Raw genomic sequence first — 24,953 nt, forward strand, 5'->3', positions numbered from 1 at the left:
AAAACAAGTCATTTTCTATGGACTCTACAGACATAACTGCTCAGTATTTTCAACTGATTCTTTGGTGGGCTCATTCAGGCTAACTAGAGGTACCTTTTGGCTTACTGTCCAGTTAGCGCATATTTTTTTTAACAGGTGCTGAAAATGGCCATCAGAACAAAATCCTCATCACAGCTCCAGCTTTCACCCAAATTAGTCCATATCAAGGGAAGTGTAATACAACTACATAATGTAAAAGAATACACAACTACATTTAGACCACAATATGTATTTAGAAAGAACCGGAAAATCACCCATGGTCCATTCTTTTTGCTCTCCACTGTAGTGTAAGGTGGATTCAGCATCAGAGTTGAAGTCTGAGGCAAGTCAGTGAAAGTAATGCAGATGAGAGACTAAGACAAGAGGACAAAGGAATAAGACAGAAGTTAACTTTAATATCAAGGATCAGGATACTTGATACATGTGAGGAGTATTATACAAGTTGGAGAGTGTAAAGTCTGTGAAAAAGGAGAAGGGATTGGTAACTTCGGTACAAGATAGAACAATAGAGGGAACAAGGACCATGAGGAAAGTATCATGGAGAACAGAGATGATAAGTTAGGAAACATGGAGTTGAGGTTGAGGTTTATTGTGAAGAGAGTTGCCAAGGCTGAGAACAGGAGACTTGGTGAAGCAAAGAACAATAAGTGTTTTGTTCTATTTGGGGTTGTCATGCTCAGAGTTGGAAATATGTGTTTGGCATTGGTTTGCCAGAATACAAGGTCAGTGTTGGTTCGGTGTTGGAGTCTGAGAAGTGAGGTTGGAGAGGGGTGGTTGAGGGTCATGAGAATGGTTTGTGACACCATTGTGATTTCGCAAGTAAAACCATCCAAACCATCTTAATCAAATAAATAAACCCCCAATCTCTAGCTCTTGACCAATCAAGGTCCCAAAAACTGCCATGCAGTGCTATGTCAATTATATCATCTGATTAGCTGAAACCCTTAAATTCATGCTCATCTGAAACTTGCTTGAACAACAGCCAGGTGTCTGAAAAACGAAAACAAGACATTTGGCCAAAACTCTATGCATCCCTTGATCCAAAAACCCAGGAAACAATCAACAACCTTCACAAAAAAGTTGACCAGAAATGACTTTTCAATATGAAAGCCCATGCATTGCAAGCCAAAGAAGAATTAGACAAACTCATTCAGCAAAACAATGAAAATCACAACCATTTCATCCAAGCTCACCAACAAATGATTGCAGCCTTCTTCTTTTGTACAAAAAGGTATTTCTTTTCCTTATCGATTTGTCACTTTTTTCTCTCACATTGTTTCGGTTTCACTCTTCAATCCTTCTAGATCTGATTTGGGATGTCCTTTCTCAAATTTATATTCATTTTCCACAGATATTGAACCTCAAAGTTCAAGGGGGTGGCGGAATGTGGATCCTGAACACTGGCTGGGAGGGGGGGTCTGGCCAAATGCTGAAAAAAAAATAGTGACCTTGTCTCAAGGGGTTGCAGGATGTGGGAAAGATACCAGCTGAAGGCTTAGACCTCTCCAAGTTCAAAAATTGTTTTGGTGAGTAAGGGTGCAGTGGGGGTGCATTTGTCATTCCGGTGACAGTGTAAAAACCTATGCAAATAAATTGCCGTTGTCAAGTGCCTTGCAAGTGCCCAACTTGGAGACCATTTAAGCTGAAATTCTGACAATAATGTTGAAGCTGAAATTTCAACGATAATGTTGGAGGTAATCAGAGCACTTGTAAAACTCACCATGATGGCTTTCAATAATTCTTATGTTCTGCTGTGCAAAGCTTGCATGCGGAGCATCTTTGACTGTGATTTGAAAGTTCATGAGTTGATAGGTACAAGTTTTTCGAGAAGCCGGAACCGTAGAACAAAAAAAAACTTTCAATAAAACATTGGAATACAGAAAAACATACCTTATATAGTAGGAGGAGGAGGGGAGGTCAGCCAAATCCATGAAAAAAATTTGTGAGTGTTGGTACATTTTCCATGTTCCGCCACCCCCTTGTCAAAGTTATGAGCAATGACAATGAAATCTGGTCTTAATGGTCACTCACAAAGCTTTTAGAACATCCTCAAGTATATCTGTGCCAACATTCATATCACATTGAAGAGCAACCTTGCTGCTCTCTCACTCACTTGTGTAACAGGTGGTCAGGAACTTGCACAGCTGATGCAAAACTTGATTGATACTACTTAGTCTGTGAAGAAACTGTCTATGAACTCCAATGGGAATCATCAGTCACCCAAACCATGTTCCCTCCATGTAACTTGCTGGTGCTGGCGACATTCCAGGCAGGTGCAGATTTAAGGCTGCTCAATGTGTGCTGTTGAAACCAGTGGGTCTCCACCACGACGAGTTCCACTTGTGCTAGCCATATTCTATGCAGGCACCAACTGCCTCTCACATGTCCTCACATCACCTTGAACTGGGCAATGATCAGCTTTGGACTAACAAGACACAACTGAATGTGCGACTTGCCTCAACTCTCCAATGCAGCAAGTCTTTGCTGCATCTTTGGCAGCTCCACCCTGAGTGCTTGGACTTGATCTTCAAAGACTGTGAAGCATTCACTCTGAATTTCTTGCCTAGCTGAAGCCAAGAGGGAAGGAGGAGGCAAGAATGGGTGGATCTAGGATCAACACCCATAAGTGAGGAGTGAGCAGTTACAAGATACTCAGCTGGCCCAACATGATTATGCATACTGTAGGAAGTACAGATATACAAAGCACTACATGTAGTGCAAGAGGAAGGCAACACAGCTGACAAGATGGTAGTTCAAGACAAAAGATCAATTAATTATGTAAGATATCCAAATCTAGCTATATACCACTGTTTGACTATGGCCTCTGGGCATTCCCTTCCAATTCTGTATCACCAAAGACATATAGAAACACACCATTTCTGATTTCTGTCATCACCAAAAACAACATATATATCATGATGTTGGCATCTCATCATGCTGAAATTTAGATGAGAAGGGGGCCTAAACAACATGTTCACTGCTGCAATGTTGCAATACAAGCCAGTGATCCAGAAAGTGATAATGAGGATATCCTATCATATGCCTTTTATTATTCCAACAATGTTTCCTTAGAGTACTACTGAGCCCTGCATCCATTTATATCTTGAAAAAAATCCAAATCTATCAGGTTGCAGTTCTACAATGACTATTCCAACTTTGTACTTTCAGATTAACTAGCTGGGACTCTTAACATGGTTTCTTAAGACATGTAGAAAAAAGCAGACTTGTATGATATGACATTTGAAAAGCTCATTATGAGCTATGCAACAAAATCTCCTCCAAATTGGGCAACTTCTTGTCATCTCCCATCTATTACTATTTTCATGCATTTATTCAACAAGAAGAAAAAGTATGCATCTTTTGAATACTCCTTTCCACTTGCTTACAAGTATATAGATACCCAGATTATTCCAAGCACTAGCTAAAAAATCCTTTATGTTGTCCAAACTGTCAAAAAACTCAAATTCACATTCAAATGGGGAACAAGAGATGAAGCATGGAAAACTGGGTACCTCAACTCACTTTTTTTTCAGCAGCAAGATATTAAAAGCCTCACCATTGCTGAAATGCAAAAAGCTAGGGAAAAGTTTGTTTGCCAACATAGCAAACTCATGTCAGCTTGCTTGCATCTCATGATGCTCTATCACTTGGCAAGTCTGCCATTTTTCTAATACACATAACCATCAATGATTTACAGTTTGGTGTTAATATACTCCTTATCCTATTTTGGGACATTCTTCCCCCCTACAAATCCTCTTTTCTTCAGGTCTTGACCCTGCCTGCTGCACCCCACCTCACATGGGGGAAGCTCTCATGTAGATGATGTCATATTGCTATATTTAGACATGTGCCTGATCACATTAGTTAGTTAGTCCACCTCAATGTTGCCTTAACAAAAAAATTGACCCCAGGTCTTTTTTTTCGATGCCGGCACCCCCTTGGATGTATTCTCTGGCTTTGTGGGACCCATGCCCTCCCTCACCTCCATATGTACAATGTCTGCTAAACATGACACTTAATCAGTCCAAGACAATTTATACATTGTGATTTGGCAAGCAAACCCATCCAATATATCTTAGTCAAGTAAATAACCCCTCCCCATTTCTAGTTCTTGACCACCCAGGGTCCTGAGAATGCCATGCAGTGCTATCTTGATTATGTCATCTGGTCAGTTGAAACCCTCAAATTCATGCTCATCTGGAACTTGCTTGAACAACAGCCAGGTGGCCAAGAAATGAAAAAAGACATTTGGCCAAACTCTATGCATTGCTTGATCCAAAAACCCAGAAAACTATTGATGACCTTTGCAAAAAGTTGACCACAAACAACTTTTCAATAACAAAGCCCATGCATTGAAAGCCAAAGAAGAATTAGACAAACTCATTCAGCAAACCAACCATTTCGTCCAAGCCCACCAATGAATGATCACAGCCCAAAAAACCCTCCTTCTTTTGTACAAAAAGGTGGTTTTTTTCTTATCGATTCATCACTTTTTTCTCTCACCTTGTTTCAGTTTGGCTCTTCAATCCTTCTAGATCTGATTTGGGATGTCCACTCTCAAACAACAAAACCAGGTCTTAATGGTTGCTTGGAAAGCTTTCAGAACATCCTCAAGTATATCTGTGCCAACATTCATATTGCATCAAAGAGCAATCTGGCTGCTCTCTCTCTCGCTTATGTAACAGGTGGTCAGGAACTCACACAGCTGGTGCAAAACTTGATTGATACTACTTAGTCTGTAAAAAAACTGTCTATGAACTCCAATGGGAATTATTAGTTGTCCAAACCATGTTCTCTCCATATGTTTCACTGGTGCTAGTGACATTCCAGGCAGGTGCAGGTTGCTTGATGTGTGGTGTCAAAACCGATGCATTGTGTCTCCACCATGATGAGTTCCACTTGTGCTGGCCACATTCCATGCAGGCACCAACTGCCTCTGCATGCCCTCACATCGCCTTAAACTGGGTGATGATCAGCTTTGGACTAACAAGACACAACTGAATGTGCAACTTACCTTGACCCTCCAATGCAGCAAGTCTTTGCTGCATCTTTGGCAGCTCCATCCCTAGTGCTTGCACTCAATCTTCAAAGACATATAGAAACACACCATTTCTGATTCCTGTCATCACCAAAAACAACATATCATGATGTTGGCATCTCATCATGCTGAAATTCAAATGAGAAGGGGGCTTAAACAACAGGTTCACTGCCACAATGTTGCAATACAAGCCAGTGATCCAAAAAGTGATGATGAGGATATCCTACCATATTATTATTCTAACAATGTTTCCATAGAATATTACTGAGCTCTGTGTCCATTCATACCTTGAAAAAATGCAAATCTATCAGGTTGCAGTTCTACAATGACCATTCCAACTTTGTACTTTCAGATTGGCTAGCTAGGACATGATTGGTCATATTTTTAACATAGTTTCTTAAGATATGTAGAAAAAAGCAAACTTGTATGGTATGGCATTTGAAAAGCTCATCATGAGCTATGCAACAGAACCTCCTCCAAATTGGGCAACTCATTTACAACTCATTGTCATCTCCCATCTATTACTATTTGCATGCATGTATTCAACAAAGAGAAAAGATATGCACCTTTCGACTACTCCCTACCACTTGCCTACAGGTATATAGTTTATCCAAACCATACCAAGCACTTGCTGAGCAATCCTTATATCAACTATGTCATCTGAACTGTTGAAACACTCAAATTCACATTCGAACAGGAAACAAGGGATCAAACATGGAAGACCAAGTACCTCAACTCACTTTTTCCCAACAGCAAGATATCAACAACCTCTCCATTGCTGAAATGCAAAAAGCTAGGAAAAACTTTGTTTGCCAACATAGCAAACTCATATCAGCTCACTTGCATCTCTTGATGCTCTATCATTTGGCAAGTCTGCCATTCATTCAAAACATACAACTATTAATGATTTGCAGTTTGGTGTCAATATACTTCTTGACCTATTAGCCTCCCACCTACAGATCCTCTTTTCTCCAGCTCTCAACCCTGCTTGCTGCACATCCCCCTCCTTGTGCATTTTGTACCCCCCACTGGATGCAAGCCACATTCACTTGAACCAAATTATTGTGATTTTTCTTTGGATAATACTGTTGTTTTTCAAGAAAAAGTCACAATAATTTTACAATTTTTCAGACATTGTTACTTTACAATAATTTGGCTCAAGTTAATGTGGCTTGCATCCAGTGCCTGATGGAAACATAGAACAACAACCCTGCAACATCACTAGCATGGAGCCTGGATTCACCACCCTTGTTGGCCTCCTCAATGCCTTTTCTGGTGATGATGTTGTTTCTGATTATGTTGAGTCATTCTTGAACAAATTCTCTCCATTGTTTATTTCCTCTTTGTAAAATAATGAAGTCATGTAACACTCTTGCTCAGTACCCCATCTCACAAACGACAAGTCAGTCTGAAAGGTTTACTGAGAGCATGCTCAAACACAGTTGCAAACTTTGAATCAAGGGATACTTTGGCTGCTCTGTCGCTCATTTGTGTCATTGGTGGACAGGATCATCCTGTATTGCTGGATCATCTTGTATTGCTGTTTCAAAACTTGTTATTACAAATGCTTAGTCTCTAGTGCTAACAACAAGCCTGCTACATCACACCAAATCTATACGAACACAAAGCCTGTCCTGTCAAGGTCAGGTCAATGGTGAATGGTTGGAAAGGCTGTCCTGCCAAGGTTGGGTTGATGGTGATTTGTCTTGTCAATGTGGGATTGATACCAAGTGGTTGGGCAGCTTGCGACATTGGTGTAGTCAACCCTTGCTGGTCTGTGGATGCAGTTCTTGTTGTAGAAGATGGACAAACTTGAATGTATGCCGACACTTAGAATGAAGAGTAGACTCCAAGGCAGAGATTCTAACTCTGCCTCCAAAGATCAGAGTTATGATTCAAACTTGGTTGCTGGCAATGCTTTTGACTGTGTGCTAGCTAAAGCTTCCTTGGCTCGAATAAACTTGGTCATCACAGTAATTTCAAGGTGGGCAACATTCTTTGGGTGACTAAAGCACTGGGCACAGGAGGAGTCAGCTTTCTTTTTTTGCTTTTTTGTGGTGGCATCGTCACTCAGAATAGTGGTGCTTTTTCTCTTTCGCAACATCAAAAGTATAGTCAAGTAACAAGCAGTGTGTGTGACACAAGTCACTCTTCTCCCCCTGCTCCCATGAACGACAATGACAATTCTTTCCAGATCCATGCTGACTCCATCAACCACTATGATCCCTCTGATTTGAATCGCAAAATTTCAAATGAGCAAAGATTCATCATTTCAGCCCCTCCCCAGCAATCCACTTATATCCCTCACAGCTCTACTGATTTCTCCCCAATTGCAACCAGAAATGCACTCCCAGATGTTGCATGAAAGACAGCACAGCAAAAAGAGAAATTTGCTAGAGTTCAGCTGGCAACAGGTTATGATGGTTCCGAAGAATCCAATGCTCACCTGTTTGCTTCGCTCCAAGAGTCTGCTGATTCAGTCACCAGCAGGACTTCTCCAACCACCCTTGCTAAGAGAGCCCTCATTGTTGCTCACTGGAATGCCATGTTCAGCCAGTATAATCCAACTTGGTCTGAGGAAACATTTGGCACTTCAGTGTAGTTTATGAGCATGCAAAACTGTTTCTCCCATACCTGGTATGCATCTCCATCCACAATCTGTGTGATGACTGACAGTCTGCCTAGTTGTAGAACATTGTACCAAAAAACAAATTCAGCAAAACAATCAAGGCTAGAACTCTCGACAACCTCTGCATGATTTTTATCATAGTTATTAGTAACTTTACTGTTGAACCTGGAACATTGGAGAAAGCAGGCCAAACCCTTCTCACCAAATTTGGCTTGTACAACTATTTGTGAGATCAGGTCGTCTATCATAAGTTGCATGTATCCAGCTTATCCTTGCATTTTTTAAGGTTTTAAATTTGTTTCTAGTCATGCACAAGCACAGGCTTGATCGACATTTCAAACCTCGCCAATATCTTGGTCATGAGCATCTGTCATTGGTGCTTAACACCATGCTCTCAGCATCGCGACATGTTGGTCACCAAGTTATCATTCAGAACATGGTCCAACTCGGCATTACATTTTACACCACCGCACAGGGCTCTACCCAGGGACCAACCCATGTGAAGTGGCATGATTTGGGATATGCAAGTCGTTCTTTCCACATATTCCAACCACTAACAATTTGCCTTGCAGTACATAAAACTCAAGCATGTTCTGGTGTTTCGATGAAGCCAGAACACATGGAGCATCACCATTTTTTTTGGCAAGTTCAAGGTTTGTTCTTTCATGGGGACTTGTCCATGCAGAGTCTAAAACATATCTATAGGGGGCCATTAGCACCACCCATGGTGATGAACAAATCCACACCCTGGAAGGTGTTCTCCATGCACATAACATCTTATTCAACCTGACTGTGGCCTTTATTGCCCATCTTTTTCTGCAAGGTGCCTTCACCAAAAAATATGAGGTAAATACCAAAATATACATGCCATTATCATTGCTGACTTGCAGATGAGACCATTACAGAATTATGCAATGATAATAGTGCAGGACTACTCCTTGATCAAGTGATGAAGGAGGAGCCTCTGTGAGTATGCAACAATTTCACCAACTTGCCATCCGAATACCATGTCTTTGCAGGTTTCTTGCCTCTGATGAGGGAGGGAGGAACTTTGTTGTCCCTCACCAAGTAGCTACAGCACAATCTCTATCCCATGCATTGTCTTATTGGACCAAGCAAGCTGGTCTTCCAACCTCAGGTGTGACAAGTTGGTGAAGAGATGCTGAAAACATGGTGAGCAACATTCAACCTTGAAAACTATTCTTCACTTGAAAACATTCTAGTATGGTTTGCAACTTGGGGAGAGGGTGGCTAGAGACATGATGAACCATAGTACAACTGGGGTCTTTCATACTCACTACTCTCACAACATGAACAATATATCGACTGTTGGGATTAGATTGGGGGAGGTTGCTGGAACCAATGAAAGTAGACCTGGAGAAATGCTTGAGGTAAGTTGGTTCACTCTACCATTGCTGGCTACTGATATCTTATCTACTTGCTAGCAAAATGCAATCTGACATGCATTCTTGAACACAGCTATTGAATGTGTTGTTAGAGCCACTGGGACCGACCCTGTCTTGGAAAAGTGAAAGGAAAAGTTGACTGTAAAGGGTGTTGTTGATGTTGGTGTTTCATTTTGTCTCTTTTTGAGCTCTTACCGATGAGATAACAGGGTGTTCCAGCTATTCAAAAATTGGACGAAAAACTCAGCTCTGAATGGGAAGGCTTTCTGTCACACTTTAACAGCGTAGCTCAAACTTATAAAGTCAGCAAATCAAATGCCAATCACATGTTTGGCATCGCTTCAGGCACCATCCCCCACCCATGAGAGCCAAAGACCCGACTAGCTTTTCGACCTGGGGAGGGAGACAATGCAAGGAAATCCCTGGAAAAATTGGTAGCATTGTTCGCAGAGATTGTAAAGGTCCACCAATATTGGGCACGAAAGGAGAGGAGCAACTGCTCTAGTGACAGAACCTACTCTATGACCAAGATGGGGGCCACTGGAACAACCAACAACCAAAATGCTGCTGCCATCGAGGTGGCGAAACCTTCCAGCCATATTATACAAGCTATCACAGACCAGCAACCATTGAATCAGCAGAGCCTCCAGTGGTCTCCCTTTACTGACCCATGCACCTGGCAGGCCTCGCTCACTCAGGAATTGCAGCATGAACAGGATGTTGGGGACATGGCAGCAGCTTTTGACAATGAAGAAGCACTGGAGCTCGAACCCCAGGTCGCAAAATACACACAACTGCTGGACCATGTAGCTTCCAAAGGACAGCCTCCTCGGGAAGATATCACTCTGCCAGAACCGATTCCGAGGAGTGATACTACTCTGCCAGAACCAACTCCAAGCACCAATACCGATTCTGATATTCAAGCAGATTGCTCAGGCCCTGCCATAGAAGAATCTGCAGAGATCAATGTTCTCCAGATCCCATCAGTGACATGTGAAAGGCAATGCTAGAGTATGTTGTTGCCCCAGTGCTCACTGAGCTTTTGACTTCTGGGAAAAAGGCAGACTGGTTATGGTTATGATTAAAGCCCTGGGGCATCAAAAAACAGGACCAGACCAGACTTTTAAACACTATTCCACAGGGAGATAGGGTTGTGGAGGGTTTGAGATAACATTCAGGAAACCAATTTATGGCTTGAATGTAGACAATGATATCTGCTCATGTTCTCAGATATGGACAATGGTTGTATGTTTTGCGAAAACACTCAAATTTTAACAAAGTCTGTCATAGATGTAATGTATTTTTATTTTCGCTTTATTGCCATCATTTTTGCAAATAGCTGTAATGCCGCTCTCAGCATTACAACATGGCATCCATTTGCTAGACTGATTGAAAACCTAAAATTTCAGCAAAGTGTCCAGCAAAAAAAAGCCCCCGGTGAGACTCGAACTCACAGCCTCCAGATGTCACGTGACTAGGTTTCTCCCGCACCGTAGAAGTCTGACGTCATAACCATTAGACAACGAGGGCTTTCAAAGACTGACTTGAATAAGAATAACATTGACAGAACTTGCCAAACTGATAGATTGATGTCAAGCAAGCCACAAGGCTCCCCCGTCACGGTCATCATGGCGTCCCCTCCGCGGGATATTGCCTTCTCCAGTTCACCCATCTCCATCTCTCCGCCCCGTCGAAGCTCTTCGCCGAGTGACCCCTCAGATATACCTTCTCATGCACGACACTCTCCTACCGTCATCAGGTCATTCAACCTCGATGATCCAGAGGTTCGGGAGCGGCAGCGGACTATGGACGTCGACATGGCCATGCAGCTGTCCAGAGCACGGAGGGATACCCTCCATCCACCCAGTTCCCTCGTCACACCAACTTCTGCATCCCCATACGAACCCGGACATCCCAACACCGATCTGTTTACCTTACCAGAACAGGGTATCGAAGAAGTAGACGAAAATACCCATGCCTTGGACGTCGAGTTCGGCCACAATGAGCCAATACCATCTTCTGAAAGATCTCCTCCATCACTACATCTTCAACAACCACTCGATCCTTCCCTACTGCCAACAACCCACCATGAATTCGAAGACCCCGCTTCTACCTCTTATGGTCTCCCAACGTACCAAGCAAACGTTTCGCATGCCCAGTTTGACTTTGCGCGCATGGAAGAATTCGCAGCGACCGAGAAAGCTGTTCTAGGGCTCAATTCACCAGCTACAACACGGTTTTCCTTGACCGCGCTCCGAGGTGGGGGCAGTCTTACATTTCCGGCAGGCGGGGAGCCATCCCAAGACGACCCAGGTGCAAGTGGAAGCGGGTTATCTGATCTGCGCCCTCTGCGCCATCGCAAACTCAGTCAGAGCAACCCAAACCCACGAGTCCACCGAAAGGGAATCGGCGGCAAAATGGCTCTCTTCGAGGCTAACTCAGGCGAGGCAGTTCATTCCCTCCCTGCACGTCTTGCCTTGACACTTGGTGGGCAAGGAGGTGGTGGGTTATCGTATGATACTATCGGGGGAATGCCATCGGGAGTTGGAGGCGGGGGAATCCTCAATACTGGACACGACAGACCCTATCGGTTCTCTTTCTATTCCAATGCGCTCTCCGCCACAATCCACGCCCGGAGTCTCAGCGAGCTGCCTGCAGAAGGCCAGACGTTTGAAGATTTATTTTCTGGCAAGCAGCACGACCCTGACCGGGGAAAAGACCGGCCAACGACTTCACCGCCCTTTAGCCCTCCTCCAGCCTCTTTCTTTTCGAACTCCACGACTCTGAATAAAAACAAAACGAACGGCATGAATGGGGATAACGATTCAGACGGAAACACTTGGTGGCTAGACGTCCAAAGTCCCACAGACGACGAGATGAAAATGCTCAGCAAGGTAGGTCGCCCGTCTCACATCCTGTCATGTCTAACAACCACCAAGGTGTTTTCGATACATCCACTCACAACAGAAGATATTCTCATGGAAGAGACGCGTGAAAAGATCGAACTCTTCCGCAACTACTACCTCGTCTGTTTCCGCAGCTTTGATCAAGACCCCTACAGCCCAACTCATTTAGAACCTCTGAACATGTATATTATTGTTTTTAGAGAAGGAATATTATCCGTACGGCTCTTCCCAACTAACTTTTTCCGCTTGCTGACCGATTCCACAGTTCCACTTCCGTCCCACCCCACATCCGCAAAACGTTCGCCGCAGAATCAAGCAACTGAAAGATTACATCTCTGTAACATCGGATTGGATTTCCTACGCCCTCATCGATGACATTACTGACGCCTTTGGTCCCTTGATACAAGGCATTGAATACGAGGTCGACAGCATTGACGAACTGGTGCTGATACTCAAAGAGGCGGAGCAGAGCGACATGTTGAGGCGCATCGGGACATGCAGAAAAAAAGTCATGGGACTTTTAAGGCTCATGGGAAACAAGGCCGACGTCGTCAAAGGCCTGGCCAAGAGATGCAACGAGAATTGGAGGGTCGCACCAACGTCGGATATTGTCAGTTCTCAAGTGTTATACAGAGTTAACTTTACTGACAGTCATCACAGGGTCTATATCTGTCTGATATACAGGTAATTATAATTACCATTCCTCTACCTTTTGCTGAACTTTTTCTAGGACCATCTTATTACGATGACCCAAAATCTGAATCACTATGAAAAAATTTTGTCACGCTCGCACTCCAACTACCTCGCGCAAATCTCCATCGAAATGACAGACGCGAACAATCAAATCAATGACGTTTTATCGAAATTGACAGCCCTTGGTACCGTGCTCATTCCTATGAATCTCGTAACGGGTATTTGGGGTATGAACGTTCACGTTCCAGGACAGGACGTACCAGTAAGTATTAACCACACTTGCATTCTAAACTAACCTAATCATCCCAAGGGTTATGCATGGTTTATCTCCATCGTCTCATGTCTTGCAGTTTTCGCCGTCGTTGGTGGTTATTCAACCTACAAGTTCATGTCCCGCAAATGATTCACAGTACAAATGATCCATATTATTTAATCAGCATAAACAGCATTAGTTTTAATTGCACACAGAGCGAAAGGCAAATAACATTCAAATAAACAAAAGACGGAACTATCGAGGGTCACCAGCGATCAAAGAATGTAGGGAGGTGGGAGAAGACCCATTAGTAGTGCCGTTCCTTAATGGTGGAACGTGTCGTGGTGATGTCTGCACGGCCTGATTTGTCGGCGAAACAATCATAGCCAGAGATGGGGAAAGCGTCTGCACTTGCTGTGAGGGCGATGACATGGGAGTGGGAGACAAGGCGGGACCCGCACGTCGTTTCGAGGACGGCATTATCGAGGATGAGGATGAGGAGCTACCTCGTCCGTGATCCTCCTGTATGGCAGCCTCTTCAACGTGCTTCCGCTTTCGTGAGGAAGGCTGGGGTGATCCGCCTCTCGAGCGGGAGGTTTCGCCTGTCTGTCGACGTTGTGTCACAGGAGGCATTGAGGGAGTCGACATAGTACCCCACCGCGACCAGGGTGGGGGTGGCAGGGTATTAGAGTAAGTTGATACCGAAGACGTCGCGGCTGGTGGTGAAGGGTGGCCATGATGTGGCGGTGCATTGGCGGAATGCGATCTAGAAACGGGATGGTTGTTGGCGATGGTGGATATTGACCGTGGTACCGGTGCATTCGGCGCAGCCACGCCATCCGAGCCTGGTTGAAATGAGACCAGCTCCACGAATAGTGTCGGCTTGTATGGCAATAGAAGCCTCTTAAACATGAGATCCTTGCTAAATGTGTCTAGCATGTCTTCGGTATTGACATATATGTCTGGGTCACGACTCTCTTCGCAGAGGGCATCTAAACGGAAAAGAGATTATTAACCACGCGTAATTGGGCAGTCATCACACGCACCAGTAGGTTTAACCCGAACATCGGAATACTCGTAGGTCTTATTCTTTCGTACACAACACAACGGACAGCTGAACACTGGTCGCTCAGATGAGCCTTCTTTCAGCGGGAAGAAGACACAGCCAGCATGGTACCGCTTCCCGCAGAGGTCGCATTCAACGGATGGATAGTTTAGCAAATAACCTGTCCGCCCTCTGCAAATGCACCGGGTGCCATCCGCCCAATCCTGATCAATGTCTTGCCCAAAGGTGAAGCGTGGCCTACGCCTTTTCTTCGGTTTTGCAACAGGAGGTCGACCAGCTAGAATACGATGTAAACCAGCCAGATCCAAACCAAAAGAAACATCAGGGTTGGGCGATACAGCGAATTGGATCTTGTATAATTTGCGCATGTAGTGCCGTACTTGGGGTATGTATTCGGGACGTTGGTTAGCAGGTTGTGAAGTATAAGACAGGAATTGTCCAATAACCGCAGATAGACGGTCCACTCCGTGGACAATGATTTCCAGTTGTCTATAGTCCTCCGAGTAGTGCCGTGTGATTTCTGGGGCATTGTTTAGGATGTTGGGCAAGTAACAGAAATGCCAGCTCCTTTGTTTGTGAATTGTGCCGTTCCAATGGTGGTGATCGCAAAAAGGGCAAGACCCACCGTTTTTGGCGCATTCACCATGGAACCGAGCATAACAGTGGTCACACTGCACGGCATCAGAAACAATCCCAGGGGGCGGAGGGCGGACTGGTGCATTGCAAATGCAGGTGAAATATTCGTCTGTAGGCGGCAGATCGTCGTCAGGTCGTGTACATTCCAAGACATCTTCGAGAAGCCCTTGGATATGCGTCTCCTTGTGCTCATGGCAATACCAAGGCAGCTCTCGTCGCCATTGTTCATGCAGCTTCAGCTGCGCGTCCAGCTTCTCAAAGCAGGGGAGTGAGAACATCTTTAAATGGTCCTTGGCGTAGTCTTTCCACTGCCCAATTGTCTCGAAAATGTCTTCATCTGCGCTGTGGTAATGGTTCTTCAAAACTTGTTCACACCTGGTTTCAAGGTCCGCAGCAATATCGGCAGTTTGCTTCAAAAGTTGAATTGAAGATATGCTGAAGTCCTTTTCTGCACGGCTTGCCAGCCGCAGTACATCGGTCAGCCTGGGTTTAGGACCATCGGTTTCACAGGAGAGCCAAGCTCTTGCCTGCTTATCAAAGTCGAGCGCTTTAGTGCGGGCAGTCATAAGTCGATCCAGAACGGTCGGATCAATAGGAATATTGGGGTCCATATTTGCAAAGTCGTCCATCTCGGCAATAGTCTTGATAGGTTGTTCAAGAACATTTCTAGCGCGACCTTCCCAATCATCACCTTCCCTCTGTCGAACCTCAAGAAGCTGTACATGTTTATTGTCCTGTGGCAAGTTGCACAATCGTGCACGGGTTAGCAAATGTCGAACTTCCTCCAGCGTCAAAACAGCAGCGCCGTCGTCCAGTTTCTGCTCGAGTTCAGTCACTAACTGTTCTCGATCAACGATCTTTTCTATTTCAATAAGCTCGTCGAGTAGAACGTTAAGCGACGATCCTTGAATAAGAAGTCGTCTACATTCCTGGAGAAATTCATCTCGGTTCAGTGGAGTAGATCTGAGCAAAGCAGATGCCTCGGATTTCATTTTCTCGCAGTCCTGGACCAATTTGTCTAGAGAACCGATTTCATTGCACTGAAATCCAAGGTTTTTGACTTCCCTAATTAGGGCATAGAGATCGTCAAGACCCTGATCAGGTCTATCGCCTGGATCATCAGAGTTAGCGGCAGGTATATCGTTGGCCGATGGACGTCCACGCGAACGGCGGGAACGTTTCCTGCTCTGTTTACGGATGAGAAAGGCATTGGCTGAATCCATCCACTCGGTAGCTCTTGTAACACATTTGCGAAGACTCGCCAACTCGGGAAGGGGATAGTTTATGCGGTCTCCTTCCGTGAGCAGAGCACGAAGAAGGCGAAACTGTGGGGTAGCATTCTCAAGCAAAAGTTTGGAGAGTTTTCCGCGCCAGGTTGATGGTACGGCTGCACGTTCGGCAACTTTGGCTTGTATGTCCAGAAGCTCCTCGTCAGAGAAACGTTTGCGCAGTGTTTGATGATGTGGTGGGCGATTCTCGCAGAGAAGACTGACGTGGTCCACACATACCACTTTCCTCGTGCACTGGCATGTGACCTGCGAAAGGTAGCAAAAAGCCTTGCAAATATTGCACTGATACTGATCCTCGGGCTTGTCTTCCTCCTCTAATATTTCTGCGAGACCAAGACATCGTGCCTTTCGTCGGTCGTTCATCTCTCGTTGAGTCATCTCCTCTAGACTGCCAATCAACCTACGAAGACTTTTGAAAACAGCTCAGGTAGTTGAAACACAAAAGGGCGTACCACATCGCCGTCTTGATGGACTGAGACTGCTGAGTGATGGTGATGAGAAGTTCGTCGTGCGAAAACACAGGCAATTTTCGGTGTTCTCGATATCTTTGTACACATGCACGAGCATACGGGAGCCAATCAGGAAGTGCAAAATTCACGGCTTCGTTGAAGTTCAGCTAAGAAAAAGCAAGTTTAGCGATTCTGAGACTTCACTGAAAGATCGTACCCCATGGTTGAAACCTGCATGGTACGCTTTGGGGAATGTAACAACAAACTCCCCCGCCCTCTGGTTACAAGCAAACACTCGCACTCCAGCCTCCGTGACACGTTGCGGGTTCATTAGAGTAACGAGTTGGAAGAGAAGATCAGGTTGTGCCTCAAATAGGTCAGGGGCTTCGCATTTAATTGCAGCCTCAAACTTCTCGGCGTCATCTCCAGGAATACCGTACCAAGTCTTTGTCTCACCCCAGTGCACTAAAACAGGCCCTCAGAGGCATTACCAAAAGCATGGTTAACGACTTACTAAAGTTAATGCTATACGTATAGTGATCCTGTGGAACAATTTCAGCAAAACGCTTGCTGGCGCTCTTGCGCATCTCGTACCTCGTTGTGCCAGCAAAAAGTTGAGAACGCCATGCCAACATATGTCCAAGGCACCGTCATTCCCGATATGTCGGATTTAATAAATCGCAACAGTGATTCCGGCAAGATAGGAATATTGTTTAAATTCCACGGATCTTTGGAGTAGGGATTGAGTGGATGCGTCTCCATCGTCGGCATGGCACTAGCAATTACGTCAAGTCATAAAAAAAGGATAACATTCAATTATCTTGCCTTCCATGAGTTGTCGAATGCACATCTGCACCATACTCTATCTCAACTGTTTCATTGGGGGATTGAACCAAACGCCAGAACTCCTCTTCGACGTCATATTCTGATACTGGAACGTTGCCGATCATGTCAGTATCGTTTGCTGAGGGAAGGGCGTTTCGAGCGGGTGGATGAGACTCAAACCACATGCGTCTGAATTCCAAATCCCGAGCCTGAAAGGTTGAGAGACTATGTTCTTCGCCTTCGTCGAAACCAAAGTCCCCTCCGGTACCTGATAGGCATGTAAAACAAAACCATTGCTCTTTCGGAATGCTAGAAAGAGGTGGGTCAAGGCAAAAGGTATGAAAACCTGTCACAAATGGTGAGGTTAAAAAACAAAAGATTTATTCTTACATACCACAATCACATCCGTCACACAGCAACATCTCATCTCCATGATTCTTCTTATGGCAAATTTCACAGTTTTGCTGTTTGTCATCAATTGTGTTGGCTTTGGATCCTTGTCCAGGACTGTTGATCATACCTCTGGAGTACCAATTCTGCTATCATGCTGCTCCTTATCATAAAAGATGGGTGAGGGTATAACCGGGGATGGGAGTAGCGCGCCCGAAATTGGCTTTCGGAGAGCTATTTGAAGGCGAAAGCATCAACAATAATGTCGATTTGAAGATTTTTCTGAGCGACGTACGTTGTTCTTGAGAACCCATTCTCGTATTCCTACGGGACCGACCAGGGTCTTTATTCCCGTTAGCATCCCTAAAATCAGATTCATCTGGAGGCTCTGAGAGGGGACTAGAAGTTGCGGTCAGTGGACTCCCGGGTGGACTTGTATCCTCGTCCTTTAGCTTAACAATTGCACTTGGCCGCGATAATCTGCTCGGCGACTGAATGTTTGTGTGGGTTCTCAGATGTGCATCGCGCGCAAATATTGGCGACATCGCTGGCGAATTCCGAGCGCGATCACAAAAATGTTCGAATGGGAGGATAACGCGAGTGTAGGAATTTTTTATTTGCGTTGAGAGACCAGGTATGCCACGGTATCCAAGAATACGGCCCAAGTCAGACCACTTTTTCCCTTTCGTTACCTGTGTTGCAGAAGCCATAGTAAGACACATCGTTAAATTCCGGATGATAAGACATGTTACCGCATCATAACCCCCCATTTTTTGCACCTCTTTCCTTAAGAGCCACAAATCTAGAGGTTTGTGATTGATGGTCGGCACTAGGACACGAGGATTGCCTTGTTGTTTATGAAACCGGTATAATTGTTCCAAAAAATTCAATTTAGCTCGCGAGGAAGCTTCAATGGAATTTAGTCGCTGGAGACGAGTCTTAAATCGGAAACTCTAGCATAATGCCAATATTGTCAGAGAAATACGAAGTTAAGCTCTAAATTCAAACCTTTGTATCTGTCACAAAGGGCATTTTCCAGTTCTCGGGAGGGATGATTTTGCAGATGCCATATGGTTCAGCACGTTCCGAGATAGACCTAATATAACTCATCGGATCCTTAAATTCTTCTGCCGTTGGAAAGAATTCGGGGCAGTCTTGCAAACCAAAAGGTCGAGGAGCCTGAGAAATGCCGATGTTTCGTCTCGGACTGGACGTTTTGACACTAGAAAGGTCGAAGATCGAGGGAGCTTGAATAGGCGGTGCATTGCGATATCTCTCCATCAAATACTCCAGACTCTCTGAGTCATCCGGTCCGGCGGAGGAAGACCTGGCTTGGCTATTGAGAGCTGCAAGAGCCTCTGTCTTGGATTTTCGAGGCGCTCGCTGGGATTCTGGGGGCGTAGCAGGGTCGGTGCCAGATGGACCTGATTGTATGGTAGGTTCAACATCAATTGGTATTGTTCCTTCAACGAGAATGTCGAGCGAAGATACGAAGGTAGAGGGGGGTTTATTTGAGAAGTTGGAAGGTAGGGTGCTGGAACCCGCCTGTGAGCCGCCCTCGGAAGAGAATCGCGGAGATTTTCCCCTCCGTGAAGGAGTACCGCGAGGAGAGGTTGCAGGAGGACTGCCGTGCATATTTTAAAAGAAAGGCCCCGAATTTCTTGAGGGTTTCGGCCTCGTCTTCTAGAGGTTCTAAGTGTCAAGAGTGAGCAGCGGAGTTTGAAATCGACAAGGTTATGTTTAGTAGGGTCACCAGAGTGGTTCTGCGTGGGCCACTTCCTTTTATATAGACAACAGGCACCCTCCGAAAACAGCATACAATGACCTACAAGTGGCTCGAATATCCAAAAAAGAACTTATCTCACAAGATCTCTCGCACAAATCCTACTGGGCGAGATGACAGCCACTCCCCGCCGGCAAGTTAACAAATGTAACGTAGCCCCTCGACCGTATTATATATCCCTACTTGAGTTGATGTTACAATGGAAAGCCTAGGCTACTAGTAGCGCTGTTCTATACACAACCGAAACATCTTGCCCAACAGACAACATCGCGTGAACGGATAGCTGTGACATTATTTATAGCGCTCCAAGGAGAAAATATGGTTCATAAAGCTCTAGCTTAGAAATCCCCTTGAATGCGTAAATCTTGACTGAATTTTATGTAGTACTTAGTGGTAGTGTGGTAGAGTGTAGTGTAATGGTGTGTTCCACTCTTGATGGCCTAGATCTCGCATGCTGTGCGATCAAAACTCCGCGAACATGATCGTGATCAACCACGGAATGATCATCTGAGTCTTGGCATTTGGTAACTTGCTGCATTCCAGGAGGCGCCCCCCCAATAACGTTTTCCAATTCTAACAGCGACTACGAGGCCAATGGCAATTCTGGAGGCATCAAAGACACTATAAGGCTGTCGAGATCCAATCGAAAATGCCACAGCAGAAATTGCCGCGAATGACCACCGCACAGATATATGGTCCTCGAATCTAGGTAGCCAGGCGATAATTTTTTTTAAAACAATAAATAAGCTAGCTTGAATGACGCGACATACCTTTGCCTTTGGAATAGTGGGCCTCGAGTCCATGAGGCGAAGTCTACCATGACTAGGAATGGCGCTGCATTAAGAAAGTTATGGTCGCCATCGAACGGCGTCGTTAAACCAGCCGTAGCCAAGGTTCGCACCCACACTGCCAGTGCTGGGGCAGCAAGGGGCAGCAGCCATGTCATAAGCAACAAAATAAGCATGTTGTGATGGTGCATATTTTTTTGTTCGTCCAGAGGGAGCCGTTGGCTTCGATTCTCTCCAGTGTGCTCTTCATTCTGCTGGGGTCGATCGTCAGACCGGCGAATGAAAGGAATTGCAGCCGATGAATCCGGTAGTGATTTTATCGTTGCAGCCGACGATGCGCAGGTGTGTAGATGAAGAATCCAACTACCAAGAAACGCGACTTGCCAAGGGACGAAGAGGAATATTAAAAGGAAGATAAGAAGCATTGACACCAGCGTGCTCCTGCGCACGCTAGCATACGCTCCGCCTCTGATGCAGAATCAGTGACAGATTGCTACATCAACTAAAATCCATACCTGTCGGGAAAATAGCTACCAAACTTGCTGACAACGAAGACCAGAAACGACAAGATCCACCAACTTACGCATACAAGGCCACTCGCGATAACCAAGACCAAGGGCGCTAGAGGTGAGAAAGCAGCTTCTCCCTTGTTTCCCAGATAAAACGACTCAGGAAGCGGAACAAAAGAAAACAGAAAAGAAGGCAAGAGCAGCAGACGAAGCATCGAACCCCCGTAATCCGTTAGAGACTGAGAGACATTTGGTATTGGTACTATTGTCATAAATGTCAATAGATGGACTGATAGAGGAACGAAAGTCATACATCCTGAGTCGCCTACCCCCCAAGCGAAAAACACCACCAAGGCAGCAACACCGACAGCCCACGAGACCAGGGTAGTCATATATCGAGATCCCCAGCGTCCCAACGTCGCAGACCAGTCAACCGAAATGGTTATCCCTTTGAAATCTTCATTGCATACCGAATCGCCGGACGAATATACTGTGAAGTTGACGCCACGAGCGAGAAATTGGGGTGGCGTGATGTAAGGAGCAGGTAAATGAGTGTGGAGTGTTACTCTTGGATCTCGCTGGTTCGCCAGGGTAAAATAATGAGTTTCTGTAGGATTTGAAGTATGTATAATGAGAGGTGGGAAGAGCGAATCTGCGAAATGGCGTTATCGTTTTGAAATCCCCGAATCTTGAAAAGACATACCCAAGCATTCCGAGCGATTTGACCAAAGAGGGGTAATTCGGTATGCCACAAGAGCATTCGATAGAAGATTCGGAAACGTAACGGAGGTTCGCAGCGCTTCATTCACGGGAAAGGTCAGCGTTTCAACCCCGAATAGTAGGCCTTGGAAAGCATTAGTAACGAAGCGAGAAACGAAAAATGAAAGTCCCAACTTGACAATCCAACTGGGTTAGAAAGTGTTATTCCCTTGTCGAGACCTGCGATAACCCATCCGTTCCCATCCCCATTTTCTACTAGGACACTAATCCAGCGTGAAGAACTGGAATCCTCGGATGGAGAGAGACCGACTTCGTAGAGGGCCACACCTTCAGACTCATCTGATCCTTCGTCAGGAGCAGGGAAGGTCCTTCCAGGAATAGGGTTCGGAATGAGCTTCAAGGTAGTGGGTCTCAAAGTTGTACAATCCAAATCCGCTGAGCGAGACACGCAGGTGAAAATAGAAACTTGAAGAGGTAGCGGGTTTTGAGGAGATACACCATACATAGAGCCTTGTGAAACGAAGACCGTCAAGGTATGCTGTTTGCCTTGGGGAGTAGGAAGAAGGTACGTCTTTGTACGATGAGGGTTTCTCAACACCAACCTTTTGCCGAGAGGAAGCGTTTCTTTGTTGGCAGAATCTTCGGCGTCCAACTTTAGCCGTTGGGTGGGAATCGAGGGAACAAAACGGCCATCGTCGAGCCACTTGGCAAAAATAGCAGCTCTTCCTACCGCATTATCTGACCCCCCAAGTTCCAGCGCAGCCCGGGCAACTCGCCAACGGACCTGGTGACACCAAACCATCTCACGATGACCAACTCCAGTCCAAGCTCCTGCCAAGGCAGATGTAAAAATAGTGCTTCGGAAAGTACTGGAATTGTGTGAGGGAAGGATGCATGCTTCAGATGGGATCATCATATCCGTAGCTCCGCCACACAGGGACAAAATCGGAGTCGGGTCGTTGGCGAGAATGCCTTGCAGCTTCTCGTAAATTCTATCCATGCGAGAATCAAATCGAGCAGGAGGAAGGGTGTGAGGTGTTGACATCGTGATGATGGCTGAGATATCCGGGGAGGGAAGGAGAGATGTTGCAACGATTCCACCCATAGAATGCCCCATTATGATTATAGTCGTATTCGGCGGATACAACGAAAGGATATACCTCACGGCACTGGTGGTGTATGCAATCTGTGATTCAAGAGTTGGTCCATGGAAGGCAGAGAGATCCTCATTGAATTCAACTAAAAACTGCTTAAATGTAGAAGAATTTGTGAAACGGCAGCCGCATGCTTACCAGCAAAGAAATCAAGCGGTTTCAGCGGACGCGACTTGAAAGTCGCGTCGACGGTGTAAGGCGAAAGCCATAACTGACGCGTTGCAGAAGATGCAATTGAGCGAACTTGGTGAGACGAGCCCGCATTTCCTGGAATGAAGAGGACAGGCAGGCTATTTGCTAGATGGTCTACCTAGAAAGTTCATATCAACCGCCGTGAGCCTCGGAAGGGCGGCCAACGCACCTGCTCAGGATCCCAACCCACTTCACGATATAGCCACAGCGAATATCTCCGCGCCAGAGGAGTCCATGCCGTGTCAAACTTGTTCTGGAGTACGTAGGAAGGGGACATCCACGACATTCGACATCCTTGTGGCGATAGCCGTTGAGCGATATCTGAGCTGGCAACATAAAAAAGCAATGTCGCCAGCAACGATGTAATGCCTAAGACCGCAACGATGGGTGAAGGAGGCATGAAAGCATTTGGACGTTGCCCAGTATCTACAAGCGGATAATAGCGCTGATGGGCGCCTCTTCAGATAAGGTGATCTTAGAATTCTCACAACAAGGCGTACGAGGCAGTCGTGAATTCAATGACAAAAAGTTAAACTACGGGATACTGATAAAAAAGTGACGGCAATTCGGACAATTCTGATGTATCAGGTGTGAATGTATGATGTCAGAACAAGGATGTTGCAATGCGATGATGGAGGAGCAGGTGACGCTCGTGAGCGCCATCCAGGCAGGGAAGGAAGCAACCAAACGACCAAAAGCATTTAATCGTCTGCGGGCGCCTCAGCGGCCTCATCCTTGCCGTCTGAAGGTTTGTCAGCTGAAAATGACAACATGTAAGTTTAGAACATAAGGCATTTCAAACTCAATGCGAACCTGAGTCTTGCATATCTGAAGTCCATAGCGTCAAGTTATCTCTCAGCAGTTGCATAATCAAGGTGGAATCCTTGTAGCTCTCTTCTGACAATGTGTCGAGCTCGGCAATGGCATCATCGAAAGCCTGCTTGGCAAGATGGCAAGCGCGATCGGGGCTGTTGAGGATCTCGTAGTAAAACACGGAGAAGTTGAGTGCGAGACCGAGACGAATGGGGTGTGTGGGTGGGAGTTCGGTCACAGCAACATCAGAAGCAGCCTTGTATGCCTCCAGTGACTTATCAGCGCTGTCTTTACGCTTATCGCCAGTGGCAAACTCAGCAAGATATCGGTGGTAATCACCCATCCTACGAAAACATTTGTTGAACAACAGGCGCGTTTGATGGAGTGAGTGAAAACATACATCTTGTGATAAAACACCTTCGACTCTCCTGAGGCGGCTGAAGGAATGAGATGTTTGTCAAGGACGTCAAGGATATCTTCGCAGATTTTTGCGAGCTCGCTCTCAATTTTCTCTCGGTAACCTTTGATCATTGAAACCTGGGCCTCGTTACCCTTCGACTCCTCCTTTTGCTCGATTGACGAGACAATTCTCCACGAAGCGCGGCGAGCGCCAATAACATTCTTGTAGGCGACGGAAAGCAAGTTACGTTCCTCCACAGTCAGCTCCTGGTCAGATGAAGCAACACGCTTCATGTTCTCGACCATCTCTAATGACGGTACTATAAGCTTGAGCACACGACACGAAACAATGATAATAACCTTCATAACGCTCAGCTTGCTCAGCGAGTTTGGCAAGGTAGACAGAGTCTTCACGGGATTCAGGCATCTAGAAGCAAACGATAAGAAAGAAATAACGCGTCAGAACGCGTCTGAAACATACGTTGATATGTGGGGTGAGGTGGAGGAGTGGTCTGCAGAGAGGTAAGAAATGAGCTCAACGTCGGACAGCGGAGAGGGCTGGCTTACAATGGGAGTGGCGATAAGGGTTGGAACTGGGTTGAAGTGCGGAAGTTGGTGGGTGGAAAAAGCAGGAAAAGGCGGGCTAAATTAAAGCAGCTTGGGCAGAGGGTTTGGACGTGCACGTGATGGACACAAACAGCAGGGCAGAGGGTTTGTGACGTGGTCACGAATTACAAAAGAACCTTGATAACGGCAATAATATTTCAACTGTGATTTTGCGTAACAACCATTCAAGATATAAGAGCCATGGAGAAATCGCTCAGCGTCTACTGTGAGATTCCGCAGTGATCAAAGCGATTGGAAATCTATTTCTCGCCCCATGCTGCAAGGAACCACTTAAGATTTTGACCCTGGGGTACATAACTTGCGTCAATGAATTCCAAATGATTACAGAGATAGTTTTGGCCAAAGAAAC

General features: G+C 45.6%; 6 protein-coding genes across 6 annotated transcripts; 3 read left to right on the forward strand and 3 right to left on the reverse strand.

The window, feature by feature from the left end:
* Nucleotides 1–4,460: 4,460 nt before the first annotated feature.
* LACBIDRAFT_311492 (uncharacterized protein) lies at nt 4,461–4,774 on the forward strand (the record flags this gene model as incomplete). The annotated part of the gene is made up of 2 exons (XM_001876495.1): nt 4,461–4,502; nt 4,553–4,774. 2 exons carry the CDS (start codon nt 4,461–4,463, stop codon nt 4,772–4,774), a joined length of 264 nt encoding a protein of 87 aa, XP_001876530.1.
* Nucleotides 4,775–8,013: 3,239 nt separating this feature from the next.
* On the forward strand, nt 8,014–10,122 carry LACBIDRAFT_323407 (uncharacterized protein; the record flags this gene model as incomplete). Its single annotated transcript, XM_001876496.1, has 7 exons — nt 8,014–8,359; nt 8,612–8,672; nt 8,726–8,844; nt 8,930–8,933; nt 8,980–9,097; nt 9,322–9,414; nt 9,574–10,122. The coding sequence occupies 7 exons, from the start codon at nt 8,014–8,016 to the stop codon at nt 10,120–10,122; spliced, it is 1,290 nt and encodes a 429-aa protein (XP_001876531.1).
* Nucleotides 10,123–11,643: 1,521 nt separating this feature from the next.
* LACBIDRAFT_245803 (putative magnesium transporter, CorA-like protein) lies at nt 11,644–13,114 on the forward strand (the record flags this gene model as incomplete). Its single annotated transcript, XM_001876497.1, has 7 exons — nt 11,644–11,780; nt 11,859–12,006; nt 12,052–12,234; nt 12,284–12,628; nt 12,679–12,702; nt 12,749–12,973; nt 13,022–13,114. The coding sequence occupies 7 exons, from the start codon at nt 11,644–11,646 to the stop codon at nt 13,112–13,114; spliced, it is 1,155 nt and encodes a 384-aa protein (XP_001876532.1).
* Nucleotides 13,115–13,219: 105 nt separating this feature from the next.
* Nucleotides 13,220–19,254, reverse strand: JMJ16202 (jumonji superfamily protein; the record flags this gene model as incomplete). Its single annotated transcript, XM_001876959.1, has 11 exons — nt 13,220–13,956; nt 14,011–16,355; nt 16,408–16,571; nt 16,622–16,869; nt 16,919–16,946; nt 16,999–17,179; nt 17,230–17,575; nt 17,624–17,693; nt 17,750–17,853; nt 17,915–18,572; nt 18,628–19,254. 11 exons carry the CDS (start codon nt 19,252–19,254, stop codon nt 13,220–13,222), a joined length of 5,508 nt encoding a protein of 1,835 aa, XP_001876994.1.
* Nucleotides 19,255–19,752: 498 nt separating this feature from the next.
* On the reverse strand, nt 19,753–23,165 carry LACBIDRAFT_382601 (GPI-inositol-deacylase; the record flags this gene model as incomplete). The annotated part of the gene is made up of 8 exons (XM_001876960.1): nt 19,753–20,107; nt 20,173–20,658; nt 20,706–20,961; nt 21,013–21,351; nt 21,403–21,543; nt 21,594–22,658; nt 22,712–22,883; nt 22,935–23,165. The coding sequence occupies 8 exons, from the start codon at nt 23,163–23,165 to the stop codon at nt 19,906–19,908; spliced, it is 2,892 nt and encodes a 963-aa protein (XP_001876995.1). The 3' UTR covers nt 19,753–19,905.
* Nucleotides 23,166–23,257: 92 nt separating this feature from the next.
* On the reverse strand, nt 23,258–24,583 carry LACBIDRAFT_323411 (14-3-3 protein). The gene is made up of 6 exons (XM_001876961.1): nt 24,545–24,583; nt 24,459–24,489; nt 24,338–24,404; nt 23,979–24,285; nt 23,579–23,922; nt 23,258–23,522 (listed from the first exon to the last, which is right to left on the reverse strand). Exons 3-6 carry the CDS (start codon nt 24,402–24,404, stop codon nt 23,467–23,469), a joined length of 774 nt encoding a protein of 257 aa, XP_001876996.1. The 5' UTR covers nt 24,459–24,489; nt 24,545–24,583; the 3' UTR covers nt 23,258–23,466.
* Nucleotides 24,584–24,953: the final 370 nt, after the last annotated feature.

This window comes from Laccaria bicolor, genomic scaffold (genome assembly GCF_000143565.1).
Source record: "Laccaria bicolor S238N-H82 LACBIscaffold_4 genomic scaffold, whole genome shotgun sequence".
Lineage (NCBI taxonomy): Eukaryota > Fungi > Basidiomycota > Agaricomycetes > Agaricales > Hydnangiaceae > Laccaria > Laccaria bicolor.

What these genes read in the sequence shown, in the direction of transcription:
- LACBIDRAFT_323411 (XM_001876961.1), bottom strand. Translation starts at nt 24,404, where the DNA reads ATGCCTGAATCCCGTGAAGACTCTGTCTACCTTGCCAAACTCGCTGAG. An exon ending in GCAAGCTGAGCGTTATGAAG is followed by an intron (nt 24,286 to 24,337) that starts GTTATTATCATT and finishes TACCGTCATTAG; the next exon opens with AGATGGTCGAGAACATGAAG. An exon ending in TTCAGATATGCAAGACTCAG is followed by an intron (nt 23,523 to 23,578) that starts GTTCGCATTGAG and finishes TGTCATTTTCAG; the next exon opens with CTGACAAACCTTCAGACGGC.